Source organism: Plecotus auritus (genome assembly GCF_963455305.1).
Source record: "Plecotus auritus genome assembly, chromosome: 10".
NCBI lineage: Eukaryota > Metazoa > Chordata > Mammalia > Chiroptera > Vespertilionidae > Plecotus > Plecotus auritus.
The window spans coordinates 28498307-28524792 of record NC_137785.1 but is presented as its reverse complement, the minus strand read 5'-3'; the positions used below and the strand labels follow the sequence as shown (position 1 = coordinate 28524792).

The 26486-nt window shown below is 48.2% G+C and overlaps 1 protein-coding gene across 2 annotated transcripts; it reads left to right on the top strand.

The window, feature by feature from the left end:
* The first annotated feature begins 1844 nt into the window (after positions 1-1844).
* SLC7A9 (solute carrier family 7 member 9) lies at positions 1845-25280 on the top strand. Of its 2 annotated transcripts, XM_080644452.1 has the most exons (14): positions 1847-1921; positions 2563-2675; positions 5123-5270; positions 5555-5797; positions 6160-6285; positions 6506-6605; positions 8174-8218; positions 8712-8835; positions 9629-9732; positions 18570-18666; positions 20580-20729; positions 21933-22107; positions 24624-24735; positions 25075-25280. In XM_080644452.1, the coding sequence occupies exons 2-13, from the start codon at positions 2589-2591 to the stop codon at positions 24686-24688; spliced, it is 1464 nt and encodes a 487-aa protein (XP_080500578.1). In that variant the 5' UTR covers positions 1847-1921; positions 2563-2588; the 3' UTR covers positions 24689-24735; positions 25075-25280. The 2 variants fall into 2 exon arrangements, with proteins under 2 accessions (XP_080500577.1, XP_080500578.1); XM_080644451.1 differs by having other exon boundaries at positions 1845-1921; positions 24624-25280.
* Positions 25281-26486: the final 1206 nt, after the last annotated feature.

Sequence of the window (26486 nt, the reverse complement as noted above, 5' to 3'; positions counted from 1 at the left end):
TCCCCAGTGTGGGGCGTGCAGGAGGCAGCTGATTGATCAACGATTCCCTCTCATCATTGATGTTTCTATCTCTCTCTTCCTCTCTGAAATCAATAAAAATATATTCTAAAAAAGAAAAGAAAAGAAATGCTCACAATGGATCAAAAATTAACTGAAATATACTTCTGAGCCTCAACAAAAGTTTCTCACCCCAAATGTCCCAAACTCAGGCCTTGGCAGAGGCCCAGGAAGACAGGGGAGCCTCTGTGCTAACCGAGGGCTGGAATTGAACAGCCCCTGGATCCTCACTGGTCCAGGGGTGTGTGCCCCTAGCAGCCCCATGGTACACATTCAGAGCTTGATGCTTGGAGAGAGCCTAAGTGACCCTGAAGTCACATGTCTGGTGGGGGGTGCTTTCTACCACCACCACACCCTGCCCCCTCTCTTGGTTGCTGTTAGAATATCAGCCCCTGGAGGCCACCTGGACGCAGGGACATTCTGCAGGGTTGGAATTACCGAGGGCTGGTTGAGTGCAACGCTAGCAAACACTCTGGCAGGGACTCCAGCAAACCTGCGGGCAGGTCCTGTCTGGGATTGGCAGGTCCCACCCTGGCCTCTGGCCTCTGTGCTCCCGGCGAGGGGGGAGCCCAGGAATGAGCACTCTGCAGGGGCCTCCGGCCTTGACGGGCAGAGTGGTGGGCACCCGGACAAGCAGGTGTGGCCTCACAAGGGGGCAGGCAACAAACTTCTACATCAGGTCCCTGACTCTGGGACAGCAAGAGTCCCCACATCCTCCAGGTGGCTTTAAGGGACATCCATGAGAAATCTGCCCTTCTCTCTGGTCAGCGTGTCCCAAAATGTTCCCTAATGATCCCCGGTGACTCACTTAGCTCTGTCCTGTGACCTTTGGTCTCATCTGGATATCTGGAATGCTGTTAAATTTACCCCGATGCAAAACTGCCTGGAGATGGCTGTGATAACAGCAACAATGCTCCAGCCTGGGCCTTGCCAGCCCACAGGAAGGCCTTATCTGAGATCAGGGATTCGAGCTGCCACCTGGGAAGGGGTGGGTCTGCCCCCAGCTGGAGGCTCCGCTGCAGCACCTCTGCCCCCTGAGAGAGCCAGACCTCTGGGGCAGGGCCAGAGCCCTGTGGCCTCGACGTGCTTCTTTCCCTCTCAGGGCCTCAGTTTCCCCATTAGGTAAGTGAGAGGGTGAAGCTGATGACGTCTTGTGTCCCTCTTCCACTCTACAGTGGTGAACACGGGCTACTTTAACTGCGGCACCATCGAACTGAACCAGCGAGCAGGTTCAGGTGTGGGTGCAGGTGCGGGTTCAGGTGCCGGTGCAGGTGTGGGTGCAGGTGGGGCTGGGACCCGTAGGAAGCCGCACTGCTGAGTCTGCATGTGCCTAACTCCCTTAGAGGTCCAGGTGGGGCCCAAACCCAGACCCTGGCAAACATGAGTGGGAAGGACTCGCCACCCTCCCTCCAGCCTGGTCAGAGCAAGGCCCCTGGGTGAGTGACATCTGCCCTGACAGGTGAGTGACCAGCTCCGTGCTGCCTGACTGGAGCTGTAAATACAGCCTATTAGGGAATAAGAGAGTTGGTTCCAAAGTTTATTTCCTCTGGTTCCCGTCTTTAGAGAGATTTCTTCTTACGGGATGTCGCTGATATGGGGGAAGCTAGTAGAGGGGAAAAGTTGATCTAGACACAAATGAAAAAACAAAAACATTTCTGGAGAGAAACTGGCTTGCCTGGCTCTCCCCTTTTGGTGTGGTGTATCTAAACTTCATTTCTTTAAAAAAAAAAAAGTGTTTAATTATTACCTTTGTTGACCTCTGTACCTTCTGGCTTCCTCCACTCCTAGCCACAAGACATGGCCATTCCCGGGGCACGGCTGTGCAGACACAGGCACGCATCACGGGCTCTGCAGAGTCGAGAAGGTAAGGCCGATGGCGGTGGGCAGGCTCGCCGCTGTCCTCACCACGGACTGGGAGGGACTTGTTTACAGAAAGGGGCAGGCAGGACCATCCACTAGTGAAGCCTCGAGCCCATTTTCCTCAGCATGTTTTTCATGCCTCGCATCCTTCAGTGAGAGACACCTACACGGTGGATCTATTATGTGCGAGGTGCCTTAATGTGGGAAATAATTCTGAGAAAAATGTTCCTTCCTTGAATGTGGTTCTACTCAGTAGACCATATTTACTAGTAAACACAACATTCCTTTTTACTTTGGGAAAAAATGGAGTTGGACCATGGAGCTAGAAAGGCTTTCCAAGCGTGTCGTTGCTGAGGATCAGGAGCCCAGAGGTGCAGGCGCCTGGCAGGGGAGTTAGGAAACAGCCCGGAGCCTGTGCCGAGGCCTGCACGGCACGCGTGGACACGCGTGGAAAACTGTTACTCGGGGGACTGAGCACTATCCCTAAGGGGTCGACACCTGTACTTTCCTGAGACAGCAGCTCCTAATCTGCTTTTGGAGTCAGTTCCCACACCCCAGTGCGCTGGCCGAGCAGAGCCCCGCCGAGCTCCCGCTGGCGCCCGTCTGCTGGGCATTTGCTGAATCAGGCCCACGCCCTCCTTGCAGCCTCTTAGAGCTGGCAGGAGGAAAAGATGGAGGAGACAAACCCGAGAAAAAGGAGAGAGGATCAGAAGTCCATCCAGAGCAATGAACCCAAGACCACAAGTCTCCAAAAGGAGGTAAGGCCGTGCTGGGCAGGCCTTCTCAGCCGGCGGGGCGTGGTCCTGGGGAGCAGGCAGGGAAAGTCCCCCTGACCTCTGATTTGTAAAGTACATCTCTAAAGGAACACAATTTTGCACTTAACTTCCTCCCCTCTTGCCAGTGAGCTCAGCATATTCTTGTTAACACGTGTGCACTGAGCAAGCCTGGAGGAGCTGGTGTTTGCTCAGCCCCATGGCCTCTTCGGGGACGGTCAGAGAGGCCCTTGTGATGTTTGAGTCCCCTCTGTAGCATCTTCACCAAATCTCTGTCCCCCTAGATCCAGTGCTAAGAAACTCCCACTCCTGCTTAGTCAGTCTGGCTGGGCGGTGAGCCTGACAGGGGTGTGCCATGGGTGAGCCCTCTGAACTGGAATATAGTAAGGGCTAGACTTGGATGTATCTGCAGCCTTGGGGGGCCCAGTGCTTGTGTAAGATGGGGCTGGCATTGTGGGGTGGGGGGGGGTGGGAGTAGAGGCAAAAGGGGGCCAGATGCTCCACACTGAGCAGGGAGCAGCGCTAGTCCCAGGTGGAGGGAGCGACCGGGGGTGCAAGGGGAGGAACAGGCTGCAGGCTCCTAGGCTGAGGAATGGGGGCCCGGAGCAAGATCCCCACGGCTTCCAGAACAGGAGAGCAGGACGAGTGGGCTGAGCTCTGGGCGGAGGTGCCCACTCCTGGCAGCACAGGGGACAGAGGGAGGAGGGATCTGGGGATTGAGAGGGGGTGGCTGGGACTGACCGAGGGTTGGCCTGGGATCTTGGGGACCCAGGAGTCTGCTGATAGGCAGCAACAGCCTTCCTTCATAAAAAGAGCACAACTGAGCTAACCCCAGGCGAGTCCTGACTCAGGCAGTTGGGGTGATTGCAGACCTCAGCGGAGGATTCTGGAGGACCCCCAGGCGTGGGTGAGCCAGCCCCGCCAGTAGAGGAGGGAAGCTGAGACTGAGACGGCCCTGGGAGCTGCGGGCCCTGAGGCCAGAACAGAAGCTGACCCCGCTCCCTGTAACCCTCCTGCTGGGAAGCTTTGTCTCTGGGCTCCAACGGGAAGCACTCCCTCTGCCAGACCAACAGCTTGTTCACCTCGGGCTCCAGAAATCAGGCTGGTGGCTTCTGAGGGCAGACGTTCAAAGTAGGGGCTTGAATCGGACACCTTCTTCCTTAAAATAGTGTTTTCCTTACTTGATTCATGTATAATTCACACACAGTGAAATGTATAGATCTTCAGTGTTCAGTTTGCTGGGTTTTGACAAACTGATCACCTCCACAAAGTTCCCCCTTGCCCATTCCCAGCGGGCCCACCCTGAGCTCTTGCCCTGAGGATTCCTTCTGCCTGTTCTGGAACCTCACAGGGATGGAACTCGACGGTGTGCGTCTGAGCTGGGTCTTGGTAGGAAGCACATACCTTATGAAATGGCCTCAGAAATGTCACAGCCCCCAGTGTTTCTGTCCCTGGAGGCCTCCATTGCTCACCTCTCACCCCACTCTGTGACGGCCTGGCCGGGCCCCCAAGCTCCGATTTCCCTATTAGCTCTGAGGGAGAAGCTTCGTTCTGCTCTGCCCAGCAAACAGGCATGTCCCTACAGCCTTCCTTTTTAATTTTTTAAAAATATATTTTTATTGATTTCAGAGAGAAAGGGAGAGGGAGAGAGAGAAACATCAATGATGTGAGAGAATCATTGATCAGCTGCCTCCTGCACGCCCTCTACTGGGGGTTGAGCCCACAACCCGGGCATGTGCCCTTGATCCGAACTGAACCTGGGACCCTTCAGTCCACAGGTCAACGCTCTACCCACTGAGCCAAACCAGCTAGGCTTTCCTTTTTTAAAAAAAAATTGTTAATTATAATTGACGTTCAATATTATTTCATATCAGTTTCTGATGTACAGCACAGTGGTTAGATATTTATGTAATTTACAAAGTGGTTCCCACAATAAGTCTGGTACCCACCTGGCACTGTACCTAGTTATTACAATATTATTGACTATATTCCTATGCTGTACTTTACTGTTTTATAACTAACTGCCAATTTGTACTTCTCAGTACCTGGAGCCTTTCTCATTGGGGACTGTTTGCTAAATCAGCCTTTAGCATCAGAGACCCTGTGTCCAGGGCAGCAGGGGCAGTGCTGGTGTATGGGACTTGCACCAGGTCTGCCTTTCTGTGCCTCCATTTTCTCTTCTGTAAAATGGGTATGATGTGGTATTCCTGGCTCATGAGGCTGCTGTGGGGATTAATGGACTTCGTATGAGCAAAGCCCCAGGAGCAGCACCCTGGTTACTCCTGCAGCGGCACTGGGTGACAGAGCCTGGGAGAGGGCTTCACTTGGGGCTGTGCTGGCCGCACCCAAGGGAGGCAGGGAGGGGGCTGCAGCTGGCCATCTGAGCTGGATCCGGTGCAGGACTAACTCTTTCTCCTTCCTCCACACCCAAGGTGGGCCTGCTCAGTGGCATCTGCATTATCGTGGGTACCATCATCGGCTCTGGGATCTTCATTTCCCCCAAGTCTGTGCTCAGCAACACAGAAGCCGTGGGGCCCTGTCTCATCATATGGGCGGCGTGTGGCATTCTTGCAACACTGGGTAACAAAGATGCCGCTCCCTGGCTGAGTCTCCTGTTGAATGTGGGGCTGGGCTATCTGAGCACGATCCTGTTCCCTGGCCTTGCGGCCGCTGGGTCCCTTTCCATGCTGGTGCGCAGTAGGTGTAAATCAGGCTGCGCCGAAGTGTCCAATGGCCAGAACTCAGCTTAGTTGGATGAGAGGGGACCATGTTGGGCCCAGTGAGCATGGCCCCCAGAGGGGAGGAGGGCTCTCAACTGGGCCACGCCTCACCAGGGGCCTGGGGTCCCCTCCTCTCTGTTCCAGGTGCTCTGTGCTTTGCAGAGCTTGGCACGATGATCACCAAGTCGGGGGGCGAGTACCCTTACCTGATGGAGGCCTTTGGCCCCATCCCTGCCTACCTCTTTTCCTGGACCAGCCTGTTCATCATTAAGCCCTCCTCCTTCGCCATCATCTGCCTCAGCTTTGCTGAGTACGCTTCTGCGCCCTTCTACGCGGGCTGCCAGCCTCCTGAAGTGGTTGTTAAGTGCCTGGGTGCCGCTGCCATCTGTGAGTACCCAAGTCTGAAACCTTGGGCGGGGGTCAGAAAGGACCTGGCACAGACGAGGTGGGGACATTCTGGTCTCAGGTCCTACATGTCCAGAAGTGGGCCTGGAGGGAGGTGAGAAGGGGGGCAAAAAGCCTGTCACGCCTTGCCATCCCTGCTCTTCCCGTGTGGGAGCTGTCGGCGAGGGGGTGCCGCTGGCTGTCCGCAGGGCAGCGCTTGAGGGGCCGGGTTGCTTCTCCATCGCCCTCAGATTCCAAAGGTCTTTGTGAGGGCAGGTTGGGAGGCTAGAAAGAAGCCTCCTTCCGGGGACTTTAGAACGGAGGAGATGTGGAACCCCTGACACAGTATGTTGGCCCCTCCCCAGTGGTCATCACTACGGTGAATGCGCTGAGCGTGCGGCTGGGCAGCTACGTCCAGAACGTGTTCACAGCAGCCAAGCTGGTGATCGTGGCCATCATCATCGTCAGCGGGCTTGTCCTCCTGGCTCAAGGTGACCTTCAGCGGGAGGGGCGGGCGCCACCAGCACAGGCCTCCTTCTCGCCTGGAGGTCTTCTGCTGAGCATCTCTCAGAAAAACTCACAGGATCTCGTTTCCCAGCTTCTCAGAGTTTGTTTAATAACCTCAGATCATAAATCTTTCACATGGAGATGATGCAAAGTTCCCCTCTGGTCGGCTGATACCGACTATTTATTTACCTGGCTTAATTACAGGAAATACAAAGAACTTTGAAAATTCTTTTGAGGGCACAAAGCTGTCCGTGGGAGCCATCAGTCTGGCATTTTACAATGGACTCTGGGCGTACGACGGATGGTAAGGCACGCAAAGGCAGCGCGTCTGGGTGTGGGTTCTCCAGGCTATCGACTGAAACTGCATGGAAAGCAATGGCTTCCGGGGTTTGGTGGGACCCTAAAATTCACCGTCATATCTCCATTTTGTTAAGCACCCCAGCCCACCCTTCTGTTCTCCTCAGACCCCAGAGACACGTGCCCCTTTCCCAGTCCCTCTGTGGCCCCAGCCCCTGGAGTGGCCTGTGAGCAGGCAGTGGTGGGGCCCCGAGGCCAGAAGCTTCTGCAGAAACATACAGCTCAGCCCATCCGCAGACAGTCAGGGCAGCCCAGGACGTGACAAGGCGAGGATGTTCAGCAGCATTCCTATTTCCCCTTGAATATCGAGGTTTAGTCGATGAGATTCTGCTTATGTCCTTCAAGGAAGAAGCGTGGCCATCCATGACGTGGTCTTTCCCTCATGCACAACATCTGCAGGTTTCATTCTCTTTTCAAAGAATTTTCCATTTTTTTCAAAGTGCCTTGGGGAGACTGCCAATAATTCTTGAAAAGCCACGTGATTCCCATGGAGGGCAAAGACTTCCCAACCGATGGATGTGCAGATCTTGGCAGTGGGCATCCCCAGGGCTTCCTCTGAAAGAAGTTACCGCAGAATTCCCGCAGGGGTTCCTTCCCTGTGGTGGAGAATCTTAAATGAGGCCAACACTTACTATTTGGTGTTTTACAACCTCAGCAAATTATGATACTCACTAGGGGTCCAGTGCACAAATTCGTGCACCTTGAAAGGAACTGTGGGCCGCGAGGCTGCTGAGACCCTGCCAGGCCCCTCCTGCCACAACCCCCCCCCCCCCCGTCCCCTGTCTGCCAGCAGCCCTGCTCCTGCCACCACCGCTCCTACACACAGCGGTGGCTCTGGTGCTGGCAGCAGGTGCGAGTGCCAGGCAGGACTGCGGTGCACGGGAGCAAAGAATTTTCAGTAACCACCAGAGGCTTGCCCCGATGACAGCGACCGGCGCCCCCCCTTGATCTGGTGCCCTCACTCACCTGTCCCACCATCGTGCTGTGGCCGACGCCCGCCATGTTCCCTGCTCTGCCACCTGCTGCCGATAGCTGCCACGTTCTGTGTGTGCCCTCTGGTGGTCAGCACATGTCATAGTGATCAGTTGTTCACTTGTTCGGTTGTTCCGCCATCGGTCTATTTGCATATTAGGGTTTTATATACACTGAGTGGCCAGATTATTATGATCTCTGAAAGCATAATAATCTGGCCATTAAGTGTGTGTGTGTGTGTGTGTGTGTGTGTGTGTGTGTGTATATATATATATATATATATATATATATATATATATATATATATATTAAAGGCCTGTGCATGAATTCGTGCATGGGTGGGGTCCGGCCAGCCTGGCCAGGGGGAGGGGACATGGGTGGTTGGTCAGCCTGCCTGCTGGTCGAACTCCTGATCGAGGGGACAATTTGCATATTAGCCTTTTATTATATAGGATATACACTGAGTGGCCAGATTATTATGCATTCAGAGATCATAATAATCTGGCCATTCAGTGTATATAGATGTTACTTTTCTCTTTCTAGGAATCAACTCAATTACATCACAGAGGAACTTAAAAACCCTTTCAGGTGAGAAAACCGAGTCAGGACAGGAGATAGTGGCAGACAAGCATGTTTCTCTTCTCCCAAGCAAAAGGGGAGCCACTTCCTCCCATTATCCCAGACCCCTGCCTGACACTGAACTGTTTCCTACACGCTCATTTCCGCTCATAGAGTTTGGTTTGGTTTTGGGTAGTGGAATGATTGCCGATAGGAAGGGAGAACTCCAACTTTAGCTCTGGCTTATTTTGCTTATAAACAATTCCATTTGACTGCCTGGGAGTCAGAGGGAGAATTCTTTCTCATTTGAAGATGTCCATGGGCCGCTGGGGCTGTGCCGTTTCACGAGTGCCTGCTGGGTGGGCCTCAGGAGGGGCAGCCGTGGCCCAGCCCACCACAGGGAGCAGAGGGAGGGCTGGCCAGAGCAGGCGGGAGAAAAGACTGGACAAGATCAACAGGCTTGTGAGTCTCTCAAGGGATGCTCTGGTCTAACACTGGGTCCCCGGGTTCCTGCCCCTCACAGAAACTTGCCCCTGGCTATCATCATCGGGATCCCACTGGTGACAGGTTGCTACATCCTCATGAACGTATCCTACTTCACCGTGATGACAGCGACCGAGCTCCTGCAGTCACAGGCGGTGGCCGTGGTGAGTGCAGGTCTCTGTGGGAGGGTGCTGCGTTCTGTGGGAGGAGAAACGCTCAAGCCGAAGCCCTCACAGGACAGGGAAATGATTGGCCACGAGACGGGGGAGTGAACAGGTGAGGGCAGCTCCGTACACCCACCTGAGGCTGAAGGCCGCCAGCGGGGCTGGCAGGTTCCCTTTCCCAGCACACCAGCGGCCTGGGGGCAGGCCGGGATTATGACAGACAAGTAGGAGGGAGAGAAAAATGCAAGGGAGTCCCTGCGGGAGGGAGTTATAATAATGCAATGCAGACTTTAGACCAGGTAAGGAGGGGAGGACAAAGTGGGGTGTGAGGGACAGTGGAAAAGGTGGGTGGATTCATGTGCTGGAGGCCTCTTGGAGTTGGGGTAGGAGAGGAAACCAACTAGAAACAGACAGTGAGGTGACGAGGGTGGGAGCAGGGGCAAGCAGTCTTGGTTATGATGAGTTCACCCAGCGGAGTTCGAGGGAGAACAAGTCACTCTGAATGAGGAGGCCACAGTGTCCAAACGAGACGGAGATGACTGAGAATCATGACGGAGAGGTGGAGAAGAGATTTCTGTCACCATCCTTAGGTGCTAAGATGCTCTGAGAGGAGAAGAGGCCCAGTTGATTCCCTCCCGAGTGGTTCCCGACTTTTCCTCTCCAGGATGAGTCAGGGGCTGCACTCCTGAGGGTGGGGACCAGGCCTCTGGGACAGCACAGCAGCTTTCTTGGGACCCATGGTTCTCAGGGGCCATGTAAGACCCTCAGGACTCAATCTCACTTCTCTCACTAGACGTTTGGTGACCGTGTTCTCTATCCAGCCTCTTGGGTCGTTCCACTCTTTGTGGCATTTTCAACCATTGGTGCTGCTAACGGGACCTGCTTTACAGCGGGCAGGTAGGTGACCCCACACTCATCCCCGGGACAAGGGCACCAGAGCCGACTGCACAGGAGGACACCAACCTTGGGCTAATTCCTTAGGGTTCTGCAGGCTAAACCCTCAGGGCAGGAAACCTGACATCCAGGGAAGGGAGCGAAAAGCATGGACAAGCCTGCACGCTGGCCCTGGACGTGGCTGGCCCCACTGAAGAGAGGCCCTAGGTTCCTCTTTGGGGGTAACAATGCTACCGACTCCAGCCCCAGGCCGTCTGGTGATATAGGGAGAGAGAGGCTTTGGTTCACATGCAGTCTTTCTACTTTGTCCTTTTATTCACCTAATGATATTTCTTGATCATTGTCTCCTGTTAATATACACACAATCTAGAACAGAGATTGGCAAACTTTTCCTTAAAGGGCCAGACAGTGAATATTTTAGACTTCAACTCCATCTCTGTAGCACAAAAGCAAACAGTGGTTATTATTTGCACGAACAGCCTGGCCAACCTCCTTGACCCTCCTGGTCTAGAGACAGTTATTAGCTGTGCTGTCTTCTACTTTATGATTAGCATCATTTAGCATGACTCCACTCATGGCCGAGGTGGGGTGTTCTCATAAGCACTGCTGCAGGGATTCTTTTATTTTCTAACTTAAAAAAAAGTTCAATTACAATTGGCATTCAATATTATAGTAGTTTCAGATATACATAGTGGTTAGACATTTATATAACTTATAAAGTGATCCCCAATAAGTCTAGTACCCACCTAGAACCACACATAGTTATTACAAAATTATTGACTATATTTCCTGTGCTGTACTTTACATCCCTGTGTCTATTTTGTAACTACCAATGTGTACTTCTTAATCCCTTTACCTTTTTCATCCAGCTCCCAAACCCCTCCCATCTGGCAACCATCACTTTGTTCTCTTTATCAGTCTATTTTTGTTTACTTAGTTTGTTCTTTCTTTCTTTATTTTTTTAAATAAATCTTTATTGTTCAGATTATTACAATTGTTCCTCTTTTTTCCCCCCATAGCTCCCCTCAACCCGGTTCCCACCCCACCCTCTGCCCTTACTCACCCCTACCCCACTGTCCTCATCCATAGGTGTACGATTTTTGTCCAGTCTCTTCCCGCACCCCCACACCCCTTCCCCCCCGAGAATTGTCAGTCCACTCCCTTTCTATGCCCCTGATTCTATTATATTCACCAGTTTATTCTGTTCATCAGATTTTTTATTCACTTGATTTTTAGATTCACTTGTTGATAGATATGTATTTGTTGTTCATAATTTTTATCTTTACCTTTTTCTTCTTCTTCCTCTTCCTAAAGAATACCTTTCAGCATTTCATATAATACTGGTTTGGTGGTGATGAACTCCTTTAGCTTTTTCTTATCTGTGAAGCTCTTTATCTGACCTTCAATTCTGAAAGATAGCTTTGCTGGGTAGAGTAATCTTGGTTGTGGGTTCTTGCTGTTCATCACTTTGAATATTTCTTGCCACTTCCATCTGGCCTGCATAGTTTCTGTTGAGAAATCAGCTGACAATTGTATGGGTGCGCCCTTGTAGGTAATTAACTGTTTTTCTCTTGCTGCTTTTATTATTCTCTCCTTGTCTTTTGCTCTTGGCATTTTAATTATGATGTGTGTTGGTGTGGTCCTCTTTGGATTCCTTTTGTTTGGGGTTCTGTGCGCTTCCTGGACTTGTAAGTCTATTTCTTTCACCAGGTGGGGAAGTTTTCTGTCATTATTTCTTCAAATAGGTTTTTAGTATCTTGCCCTCTCTCTTCTTCTGGCACCCCCATAATTCGGCTGTTGGTACGCTTGAAGTTGTCCCAGAGGCTCCTTACACTATTTTCATATTTTTGGATTCTTTTGCTTTTTGCTTTTCTGGTTGGGTGTATTTTGCTTCTTTGTATTTCAAATCTTTGACTTGATTCTTGTGATCCTCTAGTCTGCTGTTGGATCTTTGTATATATATTTTTTTAAATATATTTTATTGATTTTTTACAGAGAGGAAAGGAGAGGGATAGAGAGCTAGAAACATCGATGAGAGAGAAACATCGATCAGCTGCCTCCTGCACACCTCCCACTGGGGATGTGCCCGCAACCAAGGTACATGCCCTTGACCGGAATCAAACCCGGGACCCTTCAGTCCACAGGCCGACGCTCTATCCACTGAGCCAAACCGGTTTCAGCTGTATATTATTTTTTATTTCAGTCAGTGTATGCTTAATTTCTAGTTGGTCCTTTTTCATATCCTCGAGGGTCTTGCTAAATTTATCGGCGTTTTCTAGGAAATTCTTGAAAAACCTTATGACTGTAGTTTTGAACTCTATATCCAGTCATTTGTTTTCCTCCATTTCTTTCATTTGTGACCTGTTTCTTTGTCTCTGCATTTTGGCTGCTTCCCTGAGTTGGTAGAGTAGCTTTGTGTGCTAGGTGTCCTATATGGCCCAGTGGCTCAGCCTCCCCAGTTACCTGAGGTGGACACTCTTGGTGCACCCCTTTGTGGGTTGTGTGCACAGTCTTGTTGTAGTTAAGCCTTGATTGTTGTTGGTATCACTGGGAGGAATTGACCTCCAGGCCAATTGGCTGTGAGGATCAGCTGTGTCTACACTGGGAGAACTTCTGTGCTGGAGATACCCTTATGAGACAAGACTTGCAAAAGCCTCTGTGCTCAGCTTGGATGGGGCAGAGTCTTAGGGCGGAGCAGACACAATGGCTTCCCATCAGCCCTGCCCTAAGGGGCCCCTGGATCTCAGTGTCCCTTGGTAATTGCTGCAAGCACCTCTGAGAGAAAGTTGCCCTCGAGTTCCGCCTGCTGCCAGACATTCCAATTTCTCCCCGAATGAGTCTGGGTTCCCAGAGTCTCGCCCAGAACTGGAGTTCAGAGCAGTCAGGAGATTTAGTCTCCCTCCCGATTGAGAATGCCAGCCGCGTACTCAGTTGCCAGCCCTCTCTGCGTGCACATGCCTCCGTACCCTTGCCTTCTGCAGTTCCTCTGAGTCTCAGTGTGCTTTTCTCTTCCCTGACTGTCCAGTTTCTCCCTGTATGAGTCTGGGTCCCCAGAGTCTCGCCCAATACCGGAGTTCAGAGCAGTCGGGAGCTTTTATCTCCCTCCTGATTGAGAAAGTCAGCCATGTACTCAGTTGCCAGCCCTCTCTGCGTACGCATGCCTCTGTACCTCTGCCTTCTGCAGCTCCTGTGAGTCTCAGTGTGCTTTTCTCTTTCCTTCTAGTTGTAGAATTTCCACTCAGCCAGCCTTCCTGTGGTTCTGGATGATGTGCATTTTGGCTTTTGGTTGTAGTTTTGAAATGGTTGTGTGAGGCAGCAGTTCAGGTGTTTACCTATGCTGCCATCTTGGTTTCTCTACTTAGTTTGTTCTTTAGATTCCACATATAAATGAAGTCATATGGTACTTGTCTTTCTCTATCAGACTTGTTCCACTCAGCATAATACTTCTAGGATGGTAAGATTTCATTCTTTTTTATGGCCAAGTCATATTCCACTTCATGTATGTAACACGTCTTTATCCATTCATCTATCAATGGACACTTGGGTTGCTTCCATATCTTGGCTATTGTAAATATTGCTGAAATGAATGTAGGGATGTGTATATCTTTTTGAATTAGTGTGTGGACTTCTTCAAATAAATACCCAGAAGTGGGATTGCTGGGTCATATTGTAGTTCCATTTTTAATTTTATGAGGAACCTCCATTCTGTTTTCCATAGTGGCTGCATCAATTGGTATTCCCACCAACAGTGTACAAGGGTGCCTTTTTCTCCACATCCTTGCCAACACTTGTTGATTTTTATTATGACATCTAGTCTGACATGTGTGAGGTGATATCTCATTGTGGTTTGCATTTCTCTGATGACTAGTGATGTTGAGCATCTTTTCATATGTCTACTGGCCATCTATATGTTGCAGGGGACATTCTTGAAAATGCCTTTGCCCAGTTGTTCAGCATTCTGAGTGGATATATTTCTAAATGTGAAATTGCCAAAGGTTAAACACTTAGCTATTTAAATAAATGAAATACATACCACAAAATCATTTTCTAAAGCTGTATCAAAGTACAGGCAGTCTGATCTTACAACTTTACATCTTCAAAGGTGTTTTGGCTGTTCTAGATTCTTTGCATTGCTACATGAATTTTAGAATCAGCTTATTAAACTCTTTATTTAAAAAAGCCTTCAGGGATTTTGATCAGGACTCCTTTGAATCTTTGAATCTATAGATCAATTTGGAGAGGATGGCCATCTTAAAAGTATTGATTCTTCCAATCTATGGGCATGGACTGTGTCTCTGTTTATTTGGGTCATCCTTCATTTCTTTCAAAAATTTTTTTTGTCTGGCAGTGTGGCTCAGTGGTTGAGTGTAGACCTATGAACCAGGAGGTCAAGGTTAGATTTCCAGTCAGGACACATGCCTGAGTTGTGGGCTCGATCCCCAATGGGGGGCGTACAGGAGGCAGCCAATCAATGATTATCTCTCATCACTGATGTTTCTATCTCTCCCTCTCCCTTTTCTCTGAAATAAATAAAAATATATTTTAAAAATGTTTTCAGTAGTTTTCAGTATACAATTTTTGCACATATTTTTTCAGACTTAACTCAAAATATTTCATATTTTTGATGCCATTGTATGTTTTAATATGCTTTTATTTATTTTAGACAGAGAGGAAGGGAGAGAGAGAGAGAAACATCTATCAGATACCTCCCACATGCACCCCGACAGGGGACTAAACTTGTAAACATGTGCCCTGACCAGAAATCCAATTGGCAACCCTTTGGTGCAAGGGACCACGATCAACCAACTGAGCCACACTAGCCAGAGTCCATTGTATTGCTTTTACTGTAAAAAAAATCAGTTTCTGTTTGTTTATTGCTAGTACATAGAAACACAATTTTAATAGCTCTATTGAGGTATAAATAGCATAAAATTCACTTTGTAATTGCACAATTCAATGATTTTAGTAAGTTTATAAAGCTGCGCAAACATCATCACAAGCCAATTCTAGAACATTTCTATCATCCCCAAAACTTCCCTCATGCCTAACTGTAGGTAATCCACACCCCAACCTCCAGCTCTAGGTAACCAGTGATCTGTCTCTGTGTCTATAACTTTGGTTTTCCAGACATTTCATCTAAACGAATACATTTAGGCATATGATCCATTTTGAGTGAATTTTGGACAGTTCTGTACATGTGTAGAGTGGGGGTTGGACAGGGACTTATGCTACACTGGATTATGTTGGATGTAATTTTTATGGGGTCAAATCTAAGATCTTTGCTTACTGGTTTCTGAGTTTTCTATCTCACATAGACAAACCTTCCTCTCCTTTCAAGAACACCCACCTATATTTTCTTTTAGCATTTTACTGTAGCTCTTTGATCAATCTGGAATACTAGTACATTTGGATGTGAGGCATAAATCTCACTTTCCATCCCACCCCCAAACGTTTATCTGTTGTCCCAGTATTTCTTATTGAATAGTCTACCCTTTCCCTACTGGCTTGAAATGCCACCATGATCATCCCCAATGTACTTGACTCACTTTGTTTCACTGATAGGTCTTTTCTTGTGCTATTATCATCCATACATTCCACAGCCTCGGTGATGCTAAATCTGGCAGGACCATGTCAGACTTATCTTTGCCTGTTTAGCATTCCAGATGCACTTACAATAATTTTATCCAGTTCCAAAACTCCTTCTTGCATTTTGAGTGCATGAAATTCATACATTGATTTTTAGGGAACTGATGGAATTTAAATATTTTTTAACTCCCATATGGGAGATGTCCTCCATATACCAGGAGGAAAGAAACATTCTTTTTTCTTTTTTAAAAATATATTTTATTGATTTTGTTACAGAGAGGAAGGGAGAGGGATAGAGAGTTAGAAACATCGATAAGAGAGAAACATCGATAAGCTGCTTTCTGCACACTCCCCACTGGGTATGTGCCCGCAACCAAGGTACATGCCCTTGACTGGAATCGAACCTGGGACCCTTGAGTCTGCAGGCCGACGCTCTATCCACTGAGCCAAACCAGCCAGGGCTAAATATGTTTTTATTGATTTTAGAGAGAGAAGGGAGAGGGAGGGAGAGAGAGGAACATCAATGCGAGAGAAGCATTGATCAGCTGCCTCCTGTATGCCCCCTGGCAGGGATCAAGCCCCCAACCCACACATATGCCCTGACCAGGAATCGAACCATTGACCTCTTGGTGCATGGGTTGACACTCAACCACTGATCCACACTGGCCGGGCGTGGAACTGATGGAATTTAAAGAGTGAATTCACAGCACCATCTCGAGTCTGAGTCTCCCACCCCCATCTAGCAACTCCTTTCCTCCCACTTTCACTGACTTGTTCTGGGAATTAATACCATGTTTATATCTTTTCAAAAGTCAAGTATGGAGTTTTAAATAGATGGTCCCTTTTGGCCTTTGTATTCCTGACTTCTAATTTTATTGTGTTGTAGTTAGAATATGTGATCTTTATGCTACCACTTCTTCATAAATTTTAAGACTTCCCTTGTGGCTTACTGAAATCTCCTGCTCTCATAGTGGATTTGATTTTTACTTTTCAAAAATTATATATATCTTCTTGGTAGTTTGTCCTCTTTTTCTCCTTTTTGCCTTAAATGAATTCTTCTCCTTGTCTGATATTGATATCATTCAATGAGCTGTCTTTAGGCTGCTGTTTCTGCTAACATGTCCCATCCCTTTCATCGTCAGTGTCCGTGTCATAGGGCTGTTTCAACAAATCCTACCTCAGAGTCTCTAGTCAGGCAAGGTGAACCTGATCACAGTTAATGTGATGACTGATACAGCTGGATTAATTTCTAACACATTCCTCTACATTTTCTTTTTTTAAAGAAAATCTTACCCTGCCCTAGCTGGTTTGGTTCAGTGAATAGAGCATTGGCCTGTGGACTGAAGGGCCCTGGGTTCGATTCCTGTCAAGTGCACATGCCTGGGTTGCAGGCTCGATCCTTAGTAGGGGGCGTGCAGGAGGCAGCCGATCAATGATTCTCTTTCATCATTGATGTTTCTATCTCTCTCTCCCTCTCCCTCTCTGAAATAAATAAAAATATATTTTTAAAAAAGAAATTCTTATCCTGATTTATTACCCATCAAGTTATCTGTATTCCTTTTGTCTTCTGCTGACTTGGAAGTTATATTTCTACTAGAGGCCTGATGCACAAAAGTCGTGCAAGAGTAGGCCTTCCTTCCCCCCGTTGCCAGCACCGGCTTCCCTCTGGCACCCAGAACCCGGGCTTCCCTCGCAGCCCCTGCTTTGTCCGGTCGGACATCCGGTCTAATTAGCATATTACACTTTTATTATTATAGATTCTTTCAGCAATTACCCTTAAAATTCCACATGAACACCTAATAGAATATCAGTATCTCGATCCTCTTCCCTCTTGTGAAGGCTCTCCCTGGCATATCAGCTAGTGTATCAGCTACACTTGTTTATAAACCCATCCCTCCAAAAGAGCTCATCATAACAAAAATGAAAAATCCAATGCTTATGTACATGCAACATGTTTCATTGCAGTTTCCCTAGCATTGCTTCTTCAACCAACAACTTCTGAGTTCAGCTTTTTGTTTTTGTAGACTTTTTAATAGTTCCCAATGAGTATTGAAAAATAGTAAATGTCTCCTAACTGTTGTTTATCTAAAAGTGCATTTATTTTGTCAATAGTCTTGAATGATAGATTAGCTATAGAGAATTTTAATCTGAAAATCCACTTCTCTCATTACTGAAAAAATGATTTCTCACAAGATGTCTGCTATTGTTCTGATTGTCCTAATTTTGTAGTTAATATTTTAAATTCAGTAGCTTAAATTTTTTTCATTTTTCTTTCCACTATAATGTTTTTTTCTGAGTATGCTTTTATTTTTCTGGAACTGGGCTCAATTTGAAGGCTTAGTTTGTTGATTCTATAAAACCTCTCTGCTCCTCTTTGAATTCACTTTACCCCATTCAATGATTTGCACTTTCTCCTCTGTTTCTTCTCTCAACTTCCTGTCCACACTTTTCATTTCTCTGTGCTTCATACTTAGATCTAGCTTCACCTTAATTTTTCACTTGTATCTATCTGTTGTTAAAATTTTTAAAAACATTTTTATGTATTTTTAGAGAGCGTGGAAGGGAGAGGGAGAGACTCGTTACTGTGAGAGTGAAACAGGGAACTGCTGCCTCCTACTGGGGATCGAGCCCACAGCTTTGGCATGTGCCCTGGCAGGAAGGGGTCACCTGGGTCTGGACTACACTGCACATATCTTTCTTCCTTTCCTTTTTTTTTTTTTTTTTTTGTTGTTGTTAATCCTCACCGAGGATATTTTTCCATTGATTTTTAGGGAGAGTGGAAGGGAGAGAGGGAAAGACAGAGAGTAACATCACTGTGAGAGAGACACATGGATTGGTTGCCTTCTGCATGAGCCCCAACCAGAGCCTGGGCCAGGGAGGAGCCTGAAATCAAGTTACCTGCCCTTGACCAGAATCGAACCCAGGACCTTTGGTCTGCAGGCTGACGCTCTATCCATGAGCCAAACTGGCTAGGGCACTTCACATTTATTTCCTGCACAACTTTCAGGACTCAGCTCAGAAACCTCCTCTTTGAAAGGGCCTCCCCAAGCCACCGCACCCTTTCCCTGGCTTAGGTGACTCCACTGCACCAGGATGCAATTCGCTCCCTCACTCCTGGGAAATTCACCAACCTCCGGAGGCCAGCCCTGCCTGAGAACACCAGGGTCACAGCTCAGTCCTTCTCTGTGGCCTCGGTGGGGGGAAAGCTGAGACAGCAGCCTGCACTCCAACTGACCAACTTCTGCATTTTCCAGACTCGTTTATGTTGCGGGCCGGGAAGGCCACATGCTGAAAGTGCTCTCTTACATTAGCGTCAAGCGCCTGACTCCAGCCCCTGCCATCATCTTTTATGTAAGTATGAATTCCACCATGAAAACATCCCCCTTAAAGGCAGAGGGTCCCTCAGTTTGGTTGCTAAGCGCAGTGGTTTTCAAATGACACAGGTTCTCTTAATCCTCGACCTCAAACAAATACATGAAAAAAGTTCAAGGCCCTGGCCAGGTAGCTCAGTTGGTTAGAGCATTGTCCCGATATGCCAAGGTTGTGGGTTCCATATCCAGTCAGGGCACATACTAGAGTCAACCAATGAATGCATAAATAAGTGGAACAACAAATCAATGTTTCTCTCTCTCTTCTTTCCTCTCTCTAAAATCAATCAATAAATAATCCTATCTAATGAAGAGGCAATATGCTAATTGACCATCACTCCATCACAAAGATGGCTGCACTCACAGCTGAGGCCAAGTTCCCATAAGGAACCTTAACAAGCAATCAGCAGGGACCTGAGGCTACACCCTCCCCTGCCCCTGTGGGGCTTGACAGGGGACCTCAAGGTGTGCTTCCTGTCCTGGTGCTGGGCTAGGGGACCTCAGGCTGCTCCCCCCGCCCCAGCGCCAGGCCGGGAGACCTCAGACTGCACCCCCCTCCAGCGGGGCTTGATGGGGGACCTCAGGCCATGCCCCCTGCCCCAGCACTGGGCCAGAGGACCTGAGGCTGCACCCCCCTCCTGGCTGGGCTTGACAGGGGACCTCAGGCTTGTGCCCCCCACCCAGCGGAGCTTGACAGGGGACCTCAGGCCATGCCCCCCAGCCTGGCGCCAAGCCAGGGGACCTGAAGCTATGTCCCCTGCCCGGCCAGGCTTGACAAGGGTGGGACTGGCCAGGTCTGGATCTAGGCCAATGGGGCGGGGGCCGGCCGGGTCTGGGTCTCACGCGATTTTGAGGCGCATGGGGGTGGGCGGGGACTTGACTCTGGGTCCCGTGGTGCGCCCCAGACTCTGACAGGAGGAAGGTTTTCATACACATTTTATTAATTTTCTTTCATCTCTGACACTTCTATTATAGAGAAAGGGCAAATAGCAATATTAAATTATTTCCTCTAATTAATCCCTTTTTAATGTGCATGAATTTCATGCACCGGGCCACTAGTAAACAAAATAAAAGCCCAAGACAATTCAGACAGTTTATTCAACCTCTGGCTCCTTGTTCTGAATTTATCCGTGAGGGATACTGTTTGAACATTCCAAACTTGTATCCTCTATATGTCTTACATGTACATTTGTATGCCCTAGACCCCTGGTAACAAACCACCACTTATGGGGAAAGAGTAAGGCATTTACAAGTTAGCTACTGGCAATAGCTTCTCATTATAGTCCAATAAGTTAGAAGTCATGGGATCCTTGTGCAGTGAATGGCCCTTTGAGATCTTCTCAGTGGGGGATAGTTCCTGGTTGTGTGCAACTGCCTTGGGTACCCCAAGACCATCCACTCAGCCTCGGGGCCAGACTCCTCCGCCCACCCCAGAGGAGAACCACTATTCTCTGTAAATCTACTCCCTTTGAAGACGAGGAAACAGACCCAGAATCACAAGGCCCTTGGGTTCACACGGTGCAGACAGTGCAGGTCACAACCAGACCTGACAGCCTGAGTTTCCTAGCCCAGGGCCCTTTCCCATGATGAAAGCTCCCTGGAAGGAAAATTCATAATTAAGAAGCTGGTGCAATATACACACACTTACATTTTGTGTTCCTCCCTACTTAAAATCACAGCTTCAAAGAGTCACATATTTTCCAAATCCTTTCCGTCAGGCCGCAAAGAGAACACCCATCATAGCCAGTCTGATTTAACCCCTGGGATAATGGGACGCAGTTCTCTTCCATGCTGGTGTTTATCCACAGGGAAAACCGCTTCGCCAGCCCTCCGTGGAGGGATAAAGATGGTGTTTTATGTGCTAATGACCTAAGAATGTGTCCTTCTTTCCACTAGGGTATCATAGCCACCATTTATATCATCCCTGGTGATATAAACTCATTAGTCAACTACTTCAGTTTTGCTGCCTGGATGTTTTATGGCCTGACGGTTCTTGGGCTGATCGTGATGAGGTTCACGAGGAAAGAACTGGAAAGACCTATCAAGGTAGGTTTAATGCCCCAAATGTCATGGATGCCTTCGATTTCTTGAAATGAATTAGAGAGAGAGGTAACTATTTTAAATTCCAGGGGCATGACATTTCCAACCTGACCCTACTCTTCTCTAAAATAACACGTTTTAAAGTGAAGTTTGCTCTTCATTTCATCTAGTTTATGATCCAATTAGCCATCTAATTACTAGTTTACTAAGTTATCAAGAATATCTGTGGCCTAACCTGAGCAAGACATCCAGTTCTGACAGTTCTAGTCTCTCTCAAGCATGAGTTCATAGACTGATGGGGACTTCAGAATTCTGGCCCCAGACCCAATCCTGTGTTGGCAACCATGAATGTCACATCTGCAATCTGTTTGGGCTCCCTCCCACCTCCCTGCATGGCCCGAGGAATCCAGATCTGGTGAATTGGGCTCCTCTCCTGCCCCTGAACCCTTATTGACCTCAGAGGTTCAGAAGTGGGACCATCAGACATTGCGTGTCTCCTGATGTGATAAAAAAGGAAGTGCCAGCTCCCCCTCCAGGTGTTCCTGCCTCCAGACCCCACCACCAGTTCACAGGAAAGATGAGGGATAAGAGGAGCAAGTTCCCAGGCAAAGCTGGCATTGACACATTGTATAGGATAAATCCCTACAGATCCATGACAAGATTGAGAGAGAGAGAGAGAGAGAGAGAGAGAGAGAGAGAGAGAGAGAGAGAGAGAAAGGGAAAGAACATGTTAAAAACAAAATCTCTGACCTAGCTGGTTTGGCTCAGTGGATAGACTGTCGGCTTGCGGACTGAAGGGTCCCAGGTTTGGTTCCAGTCAAGGGCACGTGCCTGGGTTGCGGGCTTGGTTCCCAGTAGGGGGCGTGCATGAGGCAGCCAATCAATGATTCCCTCTCATCATTGATGTTTCTATCTCTATCTTCCTCTCCCTTCCTCTTTGAAATCAATTTTAAAAAATCCTTACCAGTTAAAGATGATTACTGAAAATGTTATAGTTAAAATGATAGGAAGTCTGCCATTTTCTTTATATTCCAGGGAAACAAAAAGTAGAATAAAGTTGGCAAAATTAAATATTATTGAAATTAGGGGGGGGGGCATGGATTTCATTAATTATTCTTTCTGTATCAATGTCTTGGTTTTGAATAAAAAATTTCCATAAGGAAAGGAATGTGCATGGCTAAATCATGACACGTGCTGTTTTGCCCACAGGTGCCCATTTTCATCCCCATCTTGGTGACTCTCATATCCGTGTTTTTGGTTTTGGCCCCGATCATCAGCAAACCCGAATGGGAGTACCTCTACTGCATGTTATTTATACTGAGCGGCACTATGTTTTACTTCCTTTTTGTCCACTACAAGTTTGGATGGGCTCAGAAAATCTCAAGTAAGTGTCAACAGCGGGGCAGGCAGTTCTGCTATGAGGGGAGCACACCGGCCTGGGTCTCCCAGGACCATCACAGGACTTCAGGCAGCTGGCAAATTTCACCTCCACTTTGTGGGGACACGACCCCTTAACCTGTGTGTGACAGCTCTGGGGTCCACCTGTGGCCTCCTCCTTTGTTTCCATCAATTACTGTAACAAGCAGATGGGAAGGCACCATTTTTTAAAATTGTGAAATACAGATAAACCTTACCATCTTAGCCATTTTAAGCACACAGTTCAGTGGTGTTGCCTCTCCCCACTGTTGGGCACCCAACTGCAGAGAACCACAGGCAGCATCTGGGAGGCTCAACGGCACCCCAGAGACACCCAGAAGGTGACAGAGCTGAGACAAGGGCCCAAGCCTCGAATGCCAAGGCCACAGCTCTCGTTTTCCACTCAGCAATCCTGGGTCTTCATCCTATATAATAAAAGCCTAATATGCAAATTGACCAAACCAAAGAACGACCAGTTGCTATGATGCACACTGACCACCAGGGGGCAGACGCTCAATGCAGGAGCTGCCCCCAGCCTGCAGGCCCAGGCCAGCCAAAGTGGGTGTGAGCGGGGGCCTGATTGCCTCGCAGAGAGAGGCGACTAGTGGCGGCAGGGGGCAGGGCCAGCGAGTGGACAGCACCAGGCTGGCCAAGACGGGTGCCAGCAGGGGCCCCCCCATTCGCCCTGCCGGTCACTCCACAGATTGGCCCTGATTGCCGGCCAGGCCTAGGGACCCTACCCGTGCACGAATTTCATGCATTGGGCCTCTAGTCTATTATAAGGCACTTGTTTAAAAGTTTAACTACATAACCACTTTCACTTTGAAAAATAAAGTAGTGCCAAAGTATGTCATGGAGACTCGGCAGTACATCCGTGTGTATCATGCTCACCAGGTGTCATCCTGTATGGCACATCCCACTGCAGGGAACTCCAGCTATAAAAACCTCCAGGCCCTGAGCATAATGGGTATTTCCTGGTCTCCCTCTCCCTATACCAGAGTTCCCAAAGGCAGGAATCGGGCTGGAGCTATTCAACAGCCACTTAACATTTATTGAGTGAATGTGATTAAAAACCTGCCTCTCCTTTTCTCCTTCAGCTTGTCTGAATAGGGAAGTACAGTCCTCTCTTCAGACATGCCCATGTGGTTACTTATATACATGAACTTAGGCAGACATGCAGGTAAAGGTAGGAAGGAGCAAAACCCCCTGGGTGAGGTTTGTTTACTCTGGGCTCTCAGACGAGGATGCCTAGAGCTCGGGCAAGTTCCAGGTCCTCTCTCAGCCTCCACGTCCTCCTCTGTGGAACCAGGTACCACCACTTACCTGACCGTCGTGTCATAAGTAAGAGAGGATCTCTTTCATGTTGGTTAACAAAGTGAAACCAAAAATAAAATCTAGCTTTATATTTCCACCAAGGACTTTTTTCCTTTCCTGAAACAGCTCACCCCATCCCAACCTCTTTAATCTAACCCTAAGCTGAGAGAGGAATTGCAGACATAGTACTATAGGAAGGAAAGATAATTTATTACTGTTTAAAAAGCAGCTATTTTTCCCCATGCCTTTGAAAATAAACTTGGATTTGATCATGCTGACAGAGAATCTAGCCAGGATGACTTAGAACCTAAAGGTACAAAATATGTCTCCCCTGCCCCCACATACTATATTTTTTATTGACTCTATTGGGGTGACATTAATAAAATTAAATAGGTGTCAGGTGTACAATTCTATAATACATCATCTGTATATTGTACTGTGTCACCACCCCAAGTCAATCAAGTCCCCTTCCATCACCACTTATCCCCCGATACCCTCTTCCACCTCCCCCCAAAAATGTCTTCTCAGCTTTAGAATATTTAGCCAAGCTGCTCCCTACAAAAACCAGTTAAGACATTGGAATTAAACAGGTGAAAAGAGTGAACAATCTGTTTGTTAAACAAGATGAAGTCTTCAGTGATTTCAGACTCATATTCAACCATTGGTCAGTGGTAAACATATGCATATAATTGAGTCATTCATATTTTTCCTACAAATTGTTTGGTGGCAATAAAATATTTAGCAGGTCTCTAATGCTTTAGGGCAGTGGTGGGCAAACTCATTAGTCAACAGAGGCAAATACCAACAGTACAACGATTGAAATTTGAGAGCCACATTTTTTAAACTTAAACTTCTTCTAACGCCACTTCTTCAAAATAGACTCGCCCAGGCCGTGGTATTTTGTGGAAGAGCCACACTCAAGGGGCCAAAGAGCCGCATGTGTCTCGCGAGCCGCAGTTTGCCGACCACGGCTTTAGGGGAAATAATTTGTGCCCAAAGAACCACTGAGCTGCCAGGATGGTTCTGCCTGCCTCCCAGCACCGCGGGCGAGGCCCTGGAGTGCAGGTCTAATAGCACTCACCGCAGAGTAACAGCAGTACTGCTCACCTGTAAGCCTGGCAAAGCTCATTTCATTAGCTTCCTAACTGCACTTTCCGACTCTCGCTCCAGAGCCCATCACCATGCACCTTCAGATGCTGATGGAAGTTGTCCCAGCGGAGGAAGCTCCAGAGTAACAGACTCAGTCGCCCGCAGCAGGTCCAGCAGTGATGGATTTATTTTTGTAAGCAATATCTGCAGTTATTTCTTCCTGACGTTTTCTTAAGAAAGCAATTATTGCAATGTCTACAATACTGGTATTTTTAGATATTCTTAATTCTCAAGGGGGGTGTTGGCTAACTTAACAGGCGAAGATGTCACCTCCAGAAGGCTGATGGCTAGGGGAGGGCTGGATTAAAAACCACCACCACTGTGGCGGTGACTCTTTAACAAGGGGCAGATCACACCTACTTAAATAAAGGGTATTCTTTAAACTTAGTGGTCAAAAGGTATACAAAAAATTGGTGAAACTTAGTGCCGCCCCCATATTTAACCTGGGATGTGCATGGCGGGCCTGTCCCAGGCGGAATGTCGCGGCCCCACTGCAGAGCTGACCGCCAGGAACCGAGGGCTCTGCAACCAGCCGTCGGCATCCCAGCTCCCCAACAGCCTTCGCTGGCGTTTTGGTCAAACAAGAAAGCACGGTGAATAAAATTCTATATTGCATTTGGCACTCAGGGAAATGCTGTCTAAAAAATGTAAAAAATAAACATTTCTGTGAAAACACTAATTTTATTGATATACTTCAAAAGAGATCACACAACTAAATATGGGAGCAATTTTAGAAACATAAAGACAAAGTACTTTTACCTTATATTTCAGAAATCTTCCCCAAACATGAAATCAGTACATATTAATAGAACAAAAAAACAATTAGCAGTTGTTTACATTTCACAAGTCAGTGTCCTATGTCCTGCAAAACGTTATTTAGATCTTCAAACAGTAAATATAAATGTCTGAAAAGGGAAATGAAGGTTAGTTTAAGGTACAGCCTCCTCCCCTGTAATTTATTTTTTAATCCTCACCCGAGGACATGTTTTGTTTCGTTTTCTCATTGATTTTAGAGAGGAAGGGAGAGAGAGAAACATGGATGTGAGAGAGAACCATCAATTAGCTGCCTCCCCTAAGTGCCCCGATTGGGGATCAAATCTGCTAAGTATGTGCCCTGACCGGGAATTGAACCCACAACCTTTTGGTATATAGGACGACACTCCAACCAACGGAGCCACCCCTGTACTTTCATTTAGCTGTTTGTGAACCACAGTGAGTGAGCACTCCGCCTTCTTTGAGAGCAGGCCCCCAGCATTTGCACATGGGAAACACATTTGTGCAGCTCTATTACTTGCTATGTTTTTCAAGAGACTGCGTACACTGAGCATCAACTGCAGGTGGCCGACAAGCCAGGGAAAGCCAGTGCACCCCAAGGCCTCCTGCGGCCAGAGTGACGGCTGTGCCCACAGACACCGACACCTCATGAGGACTTAGGAGAGCTCCGCAGCCCAAACCTCTGCCAGCAAAGACACAGAGCTTCCTATTTCCTGTGCTCCAGCCACAGTCCAGGCTGCGCACCGCGTCCTCCTGCCAGGGCGGTGGTCTGACCTCCTGCTCGGAGCCGCCTCCCACAACAGAGGCCCTGAGCAGCAGCGCTCTGGGCACCTCCCGAGGAGGGGCAGCGTGGTGAGCAGAAGGTCTTGTTTTACAGATGAGGAAACTGAGCCAGAGTGGGATCCAAACCTGCCCACGGGACAGCCTGGCGACAAGAGTTTACCTCTCTTTCACACGGTGCTTCCCCCTGGGAGATGCAGCACCTGAGCAGCTGTGCTTTCTGGTGTATAAAAGAATAAAGACCTCGGGGCCAGTCGCACAGTCGTGTTCCAGCAGCCGCTCTTCCAACTCTGGGCGCGGCTGCCAGACTCACACTGAATGAAGATGTGC